The sequence below is a fragment of the Pelobates fuscus genome, chromosome 1 (genome assembly GCF_036172605.1).
Source record: "Pelobates fuscus isolate aPelFus1 chromosome 1, aPelFus1.pri, whole genome shotgun sequence".
Lineage (NCBI taxonomy): Eukaryota > Metazoa > Chordata > Amphibia > Anura > Pelobatidae > Pelobates > Pelobates fuscus.
The window spans coordinates 479,771,832-479,785,756 of NC_086317.1; the positions used below are offsets into that span (position 1 = coordinate 479,771,832).

The 13,925-nt window shown below is 40.8% G+C and overlaps 1 protein-coding gene across 1 annotated transcript in view; it reads right to left on the bottom strand.

Moving 5' to 3' along the window:
* Nucleotides 1-1,738: 1,738 nt before the first annotated feature.
* LOC134585744 (vomeronasal type-2 receptor 26-like) overlaps nt 1,739-13,925 on the bottom strand; it is a 119,511-nt gene continuing 107,324 nt past the window's right edge. Inside the window, exon 6 of the mRNA XM_063441210.1 lies at nt 1,739-2,637. Coding sequence (XP_063297280.1) covers nt 1,739-2,637 — 899 coding nt within the window. The remainder of the gene's footprint in view (nt 2,638-13,925) is intronic.

Genomic DNA, 13,925 nt, shown 5'->3' on the forward strand with positions numbered 1-13,925 from the left:
TGCACACAGCGCAATGCAGTGCATAGTGCTTTGACAAAAAAGTATTTGCAAAAGGATTATTTATCTTTAATGATGCTGTAACCTGCCTGCAACACTGCTACTCCCACCCGCAGTGCAGAGTTCAGTGTGCAGTATACTGCAGTCACACACTGTGTTGCAATTTGCAAAGCACAAGCAGTTGCACTGAATCACAGTTCCATATCAGCATTCTACCAACTTCATCTGCAGAGGTAGCAGGCACAACCACACTGCAAGACTCATCCAGGCAGGGCAAAACCACTACAATGAAAGTCATTTGAAAACATTATAACTGCCACAACAAATTAGAATAAAACTAGAAAAAGTTCAAGTCCAATCTGCTACTGACACTAACCTCACCATGTCTGCTGCTGTGCCTGAGGTGGTGGTAGTAGTAGTGGAGGTATCACTAGTTGGTGACAACTGTGTTGTATCAGATAGAGTACCAGTAGATCAGTACCAGTAGACCTCCTGTCTGCACTAGTACTTTCTTGTTTTGCTTCTTCCCTCATTAATACAGATTTATCTGTTCTTCTCAGATGTTGCTTCATACCATCACTAGTAAGATGATCCACCAATTGCACCTTCTTGCCACACAATTTGCAATTTTTAAGTTGACCTTTTTGGAAGTACACAAAGTCATGCCTAACGTTGCCATCCACTTCCAAAGGCTGCAATTTAAGGCTGCTGGTGTGGACTGGCGTCATAATGTCATCAACGTGCACTCACGTTTTGCTGCCACCATGTCTAATTGACAAATTAGAGCCCCCCTGAGGCTATTTAAACTCTCTAATTTCTTTATTTGATGCCCTGTTGTGGTTTCCATTTGTTTGGTTGATCAAAGAGCGTGTTTATTTTTCCTGTACTTCTGGAATTTTGACCTTGGCATTTCTTTGACTATTCTTCTTTCTGATTGTCCTTGATCTTTGGCTATTCCTAACATTTATTCTGATTTCTGTATCCCTTACCCCGGCTTGTCTTGTACTATTCGGCCATTCTAAGGTCCGGTAATAGGTTTTCACAGTTGAAGAGCGAGTGACATACCACATGGGAATATCAAGAAGTATTACTTTACTGAGAGGGTAGTGGATGCATGGAATAGCCTTCCAGCTGAAGTGGTAGAGGTTAACACAGTAAAAGGAGTTTAAGCATTCCTCTGATAGGCATAAGGTTCTCCTTGCTATAAAATAAGTCCAGGGATTAATGAAAGTATTTAGAAAATTGGGCAGACTAGATGGGCCAAATAGTTTTTATCTGCTGTCACATTCTATTTTTGTATGTTTCTATGTGTGTTTGTTTTATCTACCTAGATATACGTTTTGATATAAATAATGATGAAATCAAGGGAGATCTATTTGTTTAGCTTTATTTTTTTTAAGAAATCCCTTTTTTTGTGTCCCATTGTGGGGTACACTTTCTGTAAATACTATTGACGTTTTGAATATATATGTTATCCCCTGTTTAGATCAAATTAGCCCATTTTGCGGGCTTCTTCATACAATCTAGTCCACAATATTTGAAATCATTCATTTACTTAATAACTGGAGATGCTAGAACATTAATATGCATATATGAAGATGTCAACATTTAGTAACATAAAAAAAAACATTAATTAGATATGAAGCATAGCAAAACCTTCTATATACAAGTATTACATAACTTGATGTATTTATGAGGCCCAAATAAAATATTATACATTCAGACTGAGAAAAATCATGCATCATTTGTTAAGCAAATATTTTTTTGTGTTAATTTCTGGCCTAAAGATCATTATATAACATTTTGGAAAAAATATACAAAATAGGAGTCCAGCACTTGATGCCAATATGGCAAAAACCTCCACAGCCACCATGTATTTCCCTTTGGTGCTCAGATAGGCTGGTATCATCGCAATCCAAACACTGCAGAACACCAGCATGCTGAAAGTGATGTACTTGGCCTCATTAAAGCTGTCCGGCAATGTCCTGGCTAAATAAGCTACAATAAAACTAGCAGCTGACAAAATCCCCAAATAACCCAGGACAGAGTAAAATGCAATAACTGAGCCTTCGTTACACTGAATGATGATCTTTCCTATATAAGAATAAGTGTCTGTCTCCTGAAATGGGGGAGAAACAGTCAACCAAATTATACTAATTATAACTTGAACAGAGAAGAAGAACAACAATAGAGTTGTGGACAGTTTGACTCCAATCCACGTTTTCCACACACTGCCAGGTTTGGTGGCTTTGAAAGCAATATAAACCATGATTGTTTTGACCAATACAGTTGACACGGCTGCCGAGAAGATGATTGCAAAAGATATTTGGCGGAGAATGCAGGTTATATCCACAGGAAGTCCGAGGAACAAAAACACACAGAGGAAGCTCAGCAAGATGGAGACAAGGAGAATAAAGCTGAGGTTCCTGTTGTTGGCTTTAGCAATTGGTGTTTCCCAGTATGAAATAAAAATGAATACTATTAATATGGTTAACAAGCCAAACAGAACTGAGATTGATGCCAATATCATGGCCAACACACCTTCAGAGTAGGAGAGAAACTCCACTAATTTGGGAATGCATTGATCTTGCTTCATGTTTGGCCATTCATACTCTGTGCATTGCATGCAGTTTTCACTGTCTGTAACCAAGAAAACACAAATATAGTTATGTTTTACATTTAAATGTAATTATTACAGCATAAATTTACAAATATCGCAAAAGATCTTCGCTCTCACCCCCATGGCGATCTAATGAATCTTGAATAAGACCCAGATCGGTTTAAACGTCGATCAGACACTTATTTTATTTTGTGATGTGAATTAACACCAAGTTATTTTTTTAAGACCTCTGAGTGAACTCCATCTTCATTTATTAATATATATATAACAAACTCAGCCAAATCCCCAATCTCCCTGTTAACACCATCCTTGTAACCATGGATGTGGAATCTCTGTACAGTAACATTCCACGTACAGATGGCATCAATGCTTGCTTCCATTTCCTCTCTTATGCCGTTAACCAAAAATATAGCCCCAGAATTATCACAGAACTGGCCCTATTCATCCTCACACATAACTATTTCAGTTTTAACAATGAGGTTTACCTACAAACCATGGGCCCTGCTATGGGAACTAAGATGGCACCCCAATATGTTAATCTGTTTATGGCAGACCTTGAACATCAATTCCTAGAAATACAGCACACCAAACCAAACAAATATCATGGCTATACCGATGATATCTTCATAATTTGGACTGAAAGCAAAGCAAAACAGTTCCATTACACTTTTAACACATCCCATCCATCAATCAAATTAAAAATGGAATATTTCACTAGATCTGTGAATTTTCTGGACAACACTGTGACATATAACAATGGCACAATCCACACCTCGGTTTAAAGAAAACCAACAGACAGGTGCAGTTACCTTCACAGCTCCAGCTTCCACCACTCCCATACTAAACAGAGCATCATCTACAGCCAAGCCACTAGGTACCATCACATATGCTCTGATCCTAATGACCATAATTCCCATCCCAATCTATGAGACAGAAAAGCTACAAACCAAAGACTATTAACAAACAAATCAACTCTGCTATAAAAACTCCACGCACACGCCTGCTACAGTACAGAGAGAAAAAAAATATCTACATGAGTGCCACTTGTGGTCACCTACAACCCAGCTCTTGAGGAAATACAGAAGATCATCAAAGGCCTACAACCAATGTTAACAGAAGATAAGTCTCAAAAAAAAAAAAATTTCTCTGAAACACTTTTGACCTTCAAACAACCATCAAACCTCCAACAAAAAATAATCAACAGGGAGCTGTCCACTGATGGGAAGAATAAAGAAAACAGGACCAGTCAATGCAAAAAACCTCGGTACAAATTGTGTCAGCACATTTGCACAGACAACACAGTCACACACAACAATACAAGCTACAGCATTAAAGGATCATACTCATACTGCACATCCAGCAATGTGGTATACATGATTCAATGCACCAAATGCCACCTAGGTTGCTACATTGGGGAAACCACCCAGCAAGTAAATGGCAAAATTACTGCACTCCTGTGGGAAATCACTTTTCCCAGCCTGGCCATTCAATGAAGGACTTAAAAAGATCAAAGTACTGAAAGGGTTTTTTAAAAATACCCAAGAAATAAAACTTTTGAAACCAGATGATCAAATTATTTAACAGCAATTATAGAGGACTAAGTATTGATTTGGGTTTCCTGTCCCACTACCAACACTTTACATGAACACTACCCCAGCATTATCTTACTGTTCTGTCATATGTACCAACACTTTAAACGCATTCCAATATGTTTATTCTAACAACATACAAAGTGCTATGTGTAGACCTATGCTTTCCCATACTCTTATGATTGTATCAAATATAGCAAAAATATTCTGTGTTAACAGGTGCTTAAAACAAATTACAACAAGTGCTCTTATAATGCAGCAGCTCTCACACAAAAAATAGGAACTCTCCAATCCTATCGTGATCAAATGTGAAAAATACACTATTTACATAACCAGTATGCAGTAGTGATAGTGTGTAGCACTAAATAGTATTCACTTACTCCCCAGAATTTTTGAGGGGTATAGAAGATATTATGTAACTGTGGAAAAATGGAGAAATATATAGTGTACTCTGTATGGAAAGACGTGATTGTACACCATATAATAGGAAGCTCTAATCACTCTTGCCTTGTGTCCTTTAGGTCAGTGCTCCCCAACCTTTTTATCGCCGCGGACCGGTAAACTTTGATAATTTTTCCGTGGCCCGCTTGTTTTGATTTAATAAGACAAAAAAAAAAAACAGTCACATATATTAAAAAAAACACACAGACACATACATAGTCAGAAAATCACAAACACAGTCACATAAAGACATAGACTCAAAATTGTTGGTTCAGGGTCCCACACATACGCAGACTGAATGTATATAGCATGTTCATGTGAGCGTTAATAAAAATGGGGTACAGATGAGGGTATGAGACAGACAGGATAGGTAGGTAGTGTTACACCAGCAGACTAATGCTGATGTAACACCACCTATACTCAGCAGCTTCTTTCCCAGTCACAGACTGGGGGAGTTTCTGTGGCTGGGAACTCAAGGCTGTATTTCAGTCTCCTACCTACCTTGTCCAGAGCTGCCTCTGCTTCCATGCAGTGCCCCTTCTCTCTGGTCCCCGATCACAAGTCTCCTCTGTCCCTGGTCTCCAGTGCCGGCCTCTGGTGGGCTGGAGGTGAATAGCAGGGAGTGCTGATCATAACTTCTCCCTCGAGGTTCTGGTGATGTGTGGAGTCAGAGTGCAGGCTGGGAATCTCTGAGGCTGCCTCTGACTCACTAAGTGAGCGCCAGAACCGCAAGGGAGAAGTTATGATAATCTAGCTGCAGCTCCTGCTAGGTGCACCACTGGACCATCAGGGATTCAGCTTGCGAGCCGTGTCGGCTGCCAGGGCGCCCCTTGTGTTATGGCGCCCTGTGTGACCGCACAGCTTGCACCAGTGGCGGATCCAGGACCTGATCTCGGGACGGGCACTTGTAGATTATTTAAATAAATAATCCAGGCACAATAACCACTACAGCTCAGTGTAGTAGTTATGGCGCCAGTAGTGCCAGGATCCCATCCCAGAGTAAGTAGTCAAACCGTTGACAACTTACCTGGGGTCTGCTGGGTCTATTGGGCATGGGAGCAGTGGTATGTGTTAGGGGTGAAGTGTGTGTGAAAGGTGCAGTGTATGTGTGAGTGGTGAAGTGCGAGTGCGTGAGGGCAGCAGTGTATGTCAGGGTTGCAGTGTGTGTGTGTTAGGGGGCAGTGTATGTGTGGGGCAGTGTGTATGTGAGGGTGGCAGTGTGTGTGAGAGTTGCAGTGTGTGTGTGTTTGGGGCGGTGTGTGTATGGGGGGCAGTGTTTGTGGGGCAGTGTGTGTAGTGTGTGTATGGGGCAGTGCTTGTGGGGCAATGTGTGTAGTGTGTGCATGGGGGCAGTGTGTGTAGTGTGTGCATGGGGGGCAGTGTTTGTGGGGCAGTGTGTGTAGTGTGTGCATGGGGGCAGTGATGAGCACTTAACCTACATGAAGAGGATCAGGTGCATTCCGCCTTGGTTGCTGCAACATCCCGTTTCAAACTGCATACTGAGAAAAGGCAGGGTATCAGGTTGGTGACAGGGTATGCTCTCCACAAGATACATCAAACTCAAAGTGCCCACCATGAAGCTCGCCTCTAGATATATTGGACCTTTCCATGTCTTACGTAGGATTAACCCTTTATCTTATATGCCTGACCTTGCTGCCGGACTCCGTATTCCTCATACTTTACATGTGTCTTTGCTCAAACCACTAGTGTGTAATCGTTATACATCTCCTTCTGTCCCTCCTTCTCCTTTGGTGGTTGAGGGTCAGGAGTAGTACTAAATTTGTTCTATTTTGGACTCAAGATTGATTATTGGTTCTTTGCAATACCCGGTTGATTGGAAGGGATATGGTCTTGAGAAGCGCTCCTGGATTCCCACGTTGGACGTCCATGCGGGTCGTCTTCTCTGCTTTTTCCATGCCCACTTTCCTGATAAGCTGGAGTCTGCCGGCGTAGTCTTCGAGCGGGGGGTACTGTCATGGCTTCCGGTTCGCGACACCAAGTGATCGCACCCGATCGGTGCGGTCACTTAAACAAAATACATAATTTACCTAAGTTGCGGTGGATTATGGCCAGATCTGCCGGCGCGTCCATTCACAGCAAGCACACAAAGAGCGCACACGCACATTCTGGAGTCAGGTGACCCCTGTCCACCAAGGAATGACAGGGAAAGGCTACATAAGCCCACTTCTTTATTTCTGCTTTGCCCTATCGTGGATTCTACTTCTTTGGTTATCTGAGAGCCCGTTTGGTATTATTATTCCTGGTTTTTGATCTTGGCTTATTCTGATTATCCATATTTCTTGTATCCCTGACCCTTTGGCTTTGTCTTCTCATTTATGCTCCTGTCTGTGTCCCTGACTTCAGCTTATTTCTGACTATTCTTTCTACATTAAGTCCTACCATTCTAAGGCCCGGTAAGTTTTTCTCACCCCCCTCCTCCCTCCCTCTTTCTTCTCACCTCCCCTCCCCTGTAGCGTGGCCGAGCTGCTGTGCGGTCCGCGGTGCCCGGCCGGAGTGATAGGAAGGTGCACACTGAGTGTGCACCTTCCTGTCAGTCCGGCCGGGTACAGGAAACAGAAACTCCTGTTCCGCGCGGAACAGGAGTTTCTGTTTCCTGTACCCGGCCGGACTGACAGGAAGGTGCACACTGAGCACCTTCCTATCACTCCGGCCGGGCACTGCGGACCGCACAGCAGCTCGGCCACGCTACAGGGGAGGGGAGGTGAGAAGCTGCAGCCGCCTGAGGCTCTTAAGAGAGCGCTCAGGCGGCTGCAGCATTTAAAGGGGCGGCGGGCCCCCTGATGGCGGGCCCCCCTCCCGTCCGGGCCCTCGGACCATGTCCGAAGTGCCTGACCGGTCAGTCCGCCCCTGGGCTTAGCTAGCCTGCCAGTACAATTTGGTGGTTTTCATACACTAATTAATTGTTTTGTTTGTAGTATGTCTCAGGAAGGAGTAGAGGATTTCTCCCTGCCTAGCACCCTGGCTAGAGCTATCACTCCCACACAATATATATTTTATATTATATTTTATATTCCTGCATACACTGTGCAGGTTGCATTGTCATATTTTATTGTTCTCAATAAAGTGGATTTTTTGGATTTCCACCCATTGTTATTTATTCATTTATGGGATTTTCCTACACAGTATTAACATAGATTCTAGTGATTGTGGTGCCCTGTAGTCTGAAGTAGTATTCAGGCATTGTGTTTATTGTATATAGAGGTTGGGAGTGACCTCATGACAGTGGCTTGCCCACACTAGATTTGTGACTTATCATCACCTTCACCACCCGCCATTTTACTTTATTGTTTACTATACCTTTTTAGGTATCGAGTTCACTCTATAGGGTGTGTAGAGGGTGATTGTGCACTTTATTCTGATCCAGTCAAGCTTGCCCTAGATTAGTGGATATGGCCTATTGTAGGCTTATGACCACCACTATAAGAGATGCTAGGAACAAGTGAGTTGAAAGCCTTTTCTCAAGGAAGGAAACCACTATGAGTCAGGCTGTGAAAAATTTTTCCTTTCAGAAATTAGAGAGACTGGCAGAGAAAGAGGTTAAAAAATGGTGGGAGATTAAATATCTCCAGCAATATCTAAAACTGGGGATCATACCAAGAGGACTGAGAATTGAAAAAGAACTAGCCTTTGGTCATGATAACCCTATGTTTATGGAAAAATTGAATAATGCCCTAGATAAATGCTCAAATCAACTAATGGGAATCCTGGTGGAATACCAGGAGGACTGTTTGAAAACGATTGAGGAGGAAATCCATCTGGTGGAATCAGAGATCAATAAAGCATTTGATGAGGAAACTATCAGAGAGAACAGCAAGTTGTTAAATAAAAACTTAGAAAAACAAGAGGAGAAGATTTTAAATACTAAGGAAAATAAATTGAGTAGAGATAAAGAGGATTATAAGAAAGGTATACAAAGGAAGTGGAGGAAAAATAATAGATTTATGGGTCCCCATGGTAGGAATACAAGGGAAAATAGACCCCACCAGTTTAATCAGGGAGTCAAGAAAAGATACGAGGCATACACTACCTCTGGAGAACCCACAGTGGCCCGAAAAGGGTATGGCACATACAATACTTCTACAAAACCAAAGATAGGTAGAAATTATGAGGATTCAGACAGAGTGGTAAGAAGAAAAGAAACACAAGATAACACCACTAGTAGGAGAATAAGGGATAAGCCCAGTCAGCAGGAGTTTTTTTTAGAAAACCGACCAAGAGACCATTATCTAAGGAATCAGAACACCTGGTCCCACAGAAACAGGTTTTCCCCCCTACAGACTATCCAGACACCCCCAAAGAAAAGGAAATTATTGGGGGCCACAGGAGGATTAGGGGAAGTAGAGGAGGGGGAAATGTCCGACTAAACAAAATACCAAGTGGTGAGGGTATCCTGAATCTATCGAAAGTCATTTTAAGTTCAGAACAACTAAGTGTCCTGAACAAAGGGCTAAAATTTGCCCCACAAGTTGAACCAAATTTATTTGAATTGTTTATCGATACTCAAAAGTTTTTGAGGAAATTAACAATTAAGAGATTCTTCGAAAAAAAGAAGGGCATTGAACCAATATCTAGGACCACTGTAGACAACCCTAGTATAGATGTGACATTGGTAGACACAGGGCACATAACACCAGAAACTATCCATTCGGGTCTCAAAAACAAGTCCAAATTTTTTTCCACTTGGGAGAAGGGGGATCATATCCCGGTTTTTAGTGAGATGATCATGCGAGATTTTGAGAAAATTTCGGCAAATAAGAAAAAGGAAAATCTGACAAGGAAGGAAAAATTAGCTCTGAAACAATTAAAAGAGAACAGAGGGATAGTTATTAGACAGGCTGACAAAGGTGGGAGTATTGTAGTCTTAAACAGGGATGACTACATGAAGGAGTCCCAGAGAATATTGGGAGACACCAATACATATAACCCTACATGTGATTTCAAAAAGAAACTACATGATATTTTGAATAAAGGTTACGATAAAGGGATTATCGACAAGGGTGAATTTGATTATTTGTTTATTTCATCCCCCAAAACAGCCGTTTTCTATTACCTGCCAAAGGTACACAAATGTCTGATATCCCCACCAGGAAGGCCCATCATCAGTGGGATTGGTTCAATGACCAGTAATGTCTCCCAATACATTGATTTTTTTCTCCAGAAATATGTGACACAGACAAAATCGTATGTTACGGATTCTGCACAGATCATAAGAGAATTTGAGGACTTTGAGTGGTGTGATGAATACCTCTGGGTGACTGTGGATGTGGCATCTTTATACACCGTTATAGACCACGAAAAGGGTATAGATGCCATTCACAGAATTTTAATGAAGGATCCCGAAATGAACACAGAACAAATTGCTTTTATTTTAGATCTTATACGATTCATCCTGTTCCACGATTTCTTTTGGTTTGAGGGGATCTATTACCTTCAAACGTGTGGAACAGCGATGGGTACCAGGTTCGCACCGAGCTATGCCAATATTTTTGTAGCAGATTGGGAACTTCAGAATATTTGGCAGAACAATCCATTCGGTGCGAACCTGGTACATTGGAAGAGATATATTGATGATGTTTTAATAATTTGGAAGGGAGAGAGAAAGGTTTTAGATGAGTTTTTATCTTTTATTAATTCTAATGAATATGGTCTGAAATTTAATGAAGAGATCCATGACACCCATATCAATTTTTTACATCTTACTTTATTTATAAAAGAAGGGAAGGCCAAAAGCAAGACTTATTTTAAACTCACGGATGGGAACGGGTTCATTGAATTTTCTAGTTGTCACAACCGCAATTGGTTGACAAATATTCCAAAGGGACAACATATGAGGATTTTTAGGAACTGCACCGATAAGAATGATTTTAAACAACAAGTACAGGTTTTAAATAAGAAATTTTACGATAGAAATTATCCCGATGACCTTTTATCTAGAACTCAACAGGAAGTAGAATGACAAAGAAATAATCTTCTACTAGATAAAAATAAAAATAAAACTATAAGTAATAGAGGTCATAGAAACGATTTTGAATTTGCCTTCCTCACTAAATATAATAGTAGGGCAAATTTAATAGAACGATCTATCAGGAAAAACTGGCCCATCTTATTACAAGATCAGTATTTAAAAAATGTTTTACCACCAAGACCAAAAGTGCTGTACAAGAAAAATAATAACTTGAAAATTATTCTAGCACCTAGTATATTACCTAAAGAGGGGAAAGTGAATGACCATTTTTTATCTAAAAAACCTAAAGGTTTTTTTAAATGCGGAAGGTGTAGCACCTGTAAATTCCAGACAAACAAAACCACAGAATTCAGAAGCACAGTTACAAAGGAGGTTTTTAAAATTAAACATTTTATCAATTGCCAAAGTAAGAATGTTGTGTATTTATTGCAATGTAAATGTGGTATCCAGTATATAGGACGGACCATCAGGAAATTACACGTTAGAATACGGGAACATTTTAATGGAATCCACAATAAAAATATGAAACATAGTGTTCCGAAACACTGTACCACCTGTGATGTTTTTAACTGGAAAGATTTTATATGCATTGGAATTGATTTGGTCACACCACATTGGAGAGGGGGAAATACTGAGAAGATGCTAGCCATGAGGGAAACCGAATGGATTTACAAAATGAAATCATCGGTTCCCTCGGGCCTTAACACTGATCTCGATATACTTGTTTTTATTGATTAACTTGGTTTGTTGTTTATATTAACCCACTGTGTCCTGTTTTTCTCTTTTGTTCCTGTTGTTGAAGTGAAGGATGAGATGCTAATCGTGTTTCCCTGAAAAAATCCTTGGAACCCTATAAGATCACTGTTTCTCTTTTCTCTTTTTTTATCATTTTTGATATGTATGGGTCATTCTATCATTTTTAATATATACGGGTTACTTTACCATTTGTTTTGATTCATTTTTCATGTATTATGCGCATTATTTATCTCTCCCTCCTTTTGAATTTTTAAATTTTAAATTTTAAATATTAAATATTAAATATTTTATTTAAACATCTTATCTATTTTTCAATGAAATAATCTAGTGTTTATAAAGTGTTCATTCTGCTATTTTATGCATACCCTGTTTTACTATGTCATTTAAATAAGTCTGAGTATTTGAAACCCTTCATACCTTTGTCAAATCATACTGACACACTGAAGCTTTTAAGTGTCAGTTTCTTTTATTTCTCCACTTAATCATTGGATAATAGTTTTATTTCTCTGTTAGCCTCAATAACATGTATATGTAATTGATTATATCATGAATCTAGTGATGCAAATGGACCTTAATGTCCTTTTTTAGTATTCATTATTTTACAATTATTATTATTATTTTTTCTCCTTTTTTCTCCTTTTATAATATACATATGCATAGCATGATCGCATTTGCATATAAACTAAATTATACCTTGGTCCTATTGGCCAATTCTATTGTTCCTGGTCCAATTTGCATGTTTCAAAATGCCATACTTGTATTCAATTAGAGACTGCATAATAGGTAGGTCTGTGAACACAGACCGCATTCACATCGAGCGCTCTACAATAGAGGCTGCTCGTTATGCGGCTGTGTACATTATGCATAAAGTTGATTTGCGTTCCAGCTTGGTTGGTGCATGCGCACATCGACCGGCCGTGCGTCATTACGTATGACGGTACGTACGGCACGATCTGCGCATGCGCAACCAGCAAATGGCGGCCAGACCGGCAGATTTAAAAGAAGAAGAGGACCAGTGTGAATCCAGCAAGCTCCTGAGGAAGTCGACACTGACGAAACGCGTTGAGCACCCACAAGATCCCTGCACTTTCGGCACAGCAGTTTATTTGTCTCCTGTAAGCACTGTATTTGTCAGAATTGGTGTATTTAGTGTTGGTTCCAGTATTTGGAGCAGTAACATCAAGAATTCTGCATTTTTGCACTTTAGCACTTGGCACCTTATTATATTTGAAGGCTTCTGTGAGTTTATAGCTGCTGTCCTTAGGGGTTCTTGGCCATTTGGCTGTTTATTGTACCATATTTTATATTATATTTTATATTCCTGCATACACTGTGCAGGTTGCATTATCATATTTTATTGTTCTCAATAAAGTGGATTTTTGGGATTTCCACCCATTGTTATTTATTCATTTATGGGATTTTCCTACACAGTATTAACATAGATTCTAGTGATTGTGGCGCCCTGTAGTCTGAAGTAGTATTCAGGCATTGTGTTTATTGTATATAGAGGTTGGGAGTGACCTCATGACAGTGGCTTGCCCACACTAGATTTGTGACTTATCATCACCTTCACCACCCGCCATTTTACTTTAAGGAGGAGAGCTAGCTAGTCCAGCATCGATCAGATCCTGGACGATCCCTCGTATAACTACGGAATTGAGGAGACGGCAAATGCCCTACCCCGCTACAGCAAGGAAAGCAGAACTTTTCAAACTGCTACGTACCTCAACTAACAACATGGATGCCGGGGAAGGACCTAGCCAGTCCAACCCAGGAGACATACATTCCATGTTGTCTTCACTCATGGCGTCCATGAGCAAGGTCAACTCCAGGCTGGAGAAACTTGAGTCGGTCACCACGGCCCTTACGCTAGGTGGCCCACCCGCTGCTGCTTCACAAGCACCAGCCGACTTGCCATTAGTTGCTCCAGCCATCACCCTGGATGACCAGGAAGTTAGCCCTGCTCATATGATCCCTGAGCACATAAAAAGAGATATCCTGGAAGGTAAAGACGTCAACCTGGCTTCCCTGCTGATTGCCTCCCAGGATATTGTGGAAAATAAGACTTATGCTTACGATGATGTGTCTGTTGTTGTCAGATCTAGGGATGCCCGCCTAAACAGAAAACTGACTATCCCTGAGTTTGTACTGACCTTTGGTATTTACCAGGATGTCATCTGTGTGGTCTATCCTAGCAGAAGAGAGGAGTTTGATCTTTGTATGCACAGGCTGTTAGACCTTGGCAACAAATATGGTGGTTCAGCCTTTTATGACTACCATAGGTCTTTCTGCAAAAGTGTCTGGAGCCTTCTCCCAGTATGGAACAAGATCCAACTGGGGAAGGATTGATACCGTCATATTTTGCAGACACTTTGCAGGTCTAAGAACACCGGCTTGTGCATACTGCTCCTCTACAGCCCATACGACAAATTTCTGTCCCAACACGGCAGACGAACATGCCTCCACACAAGGAGCTAGTTCATCTGGTGTTCCAGAGAAATTGTCAAGAGACAAACTGGGACACCCAATCAAGTTT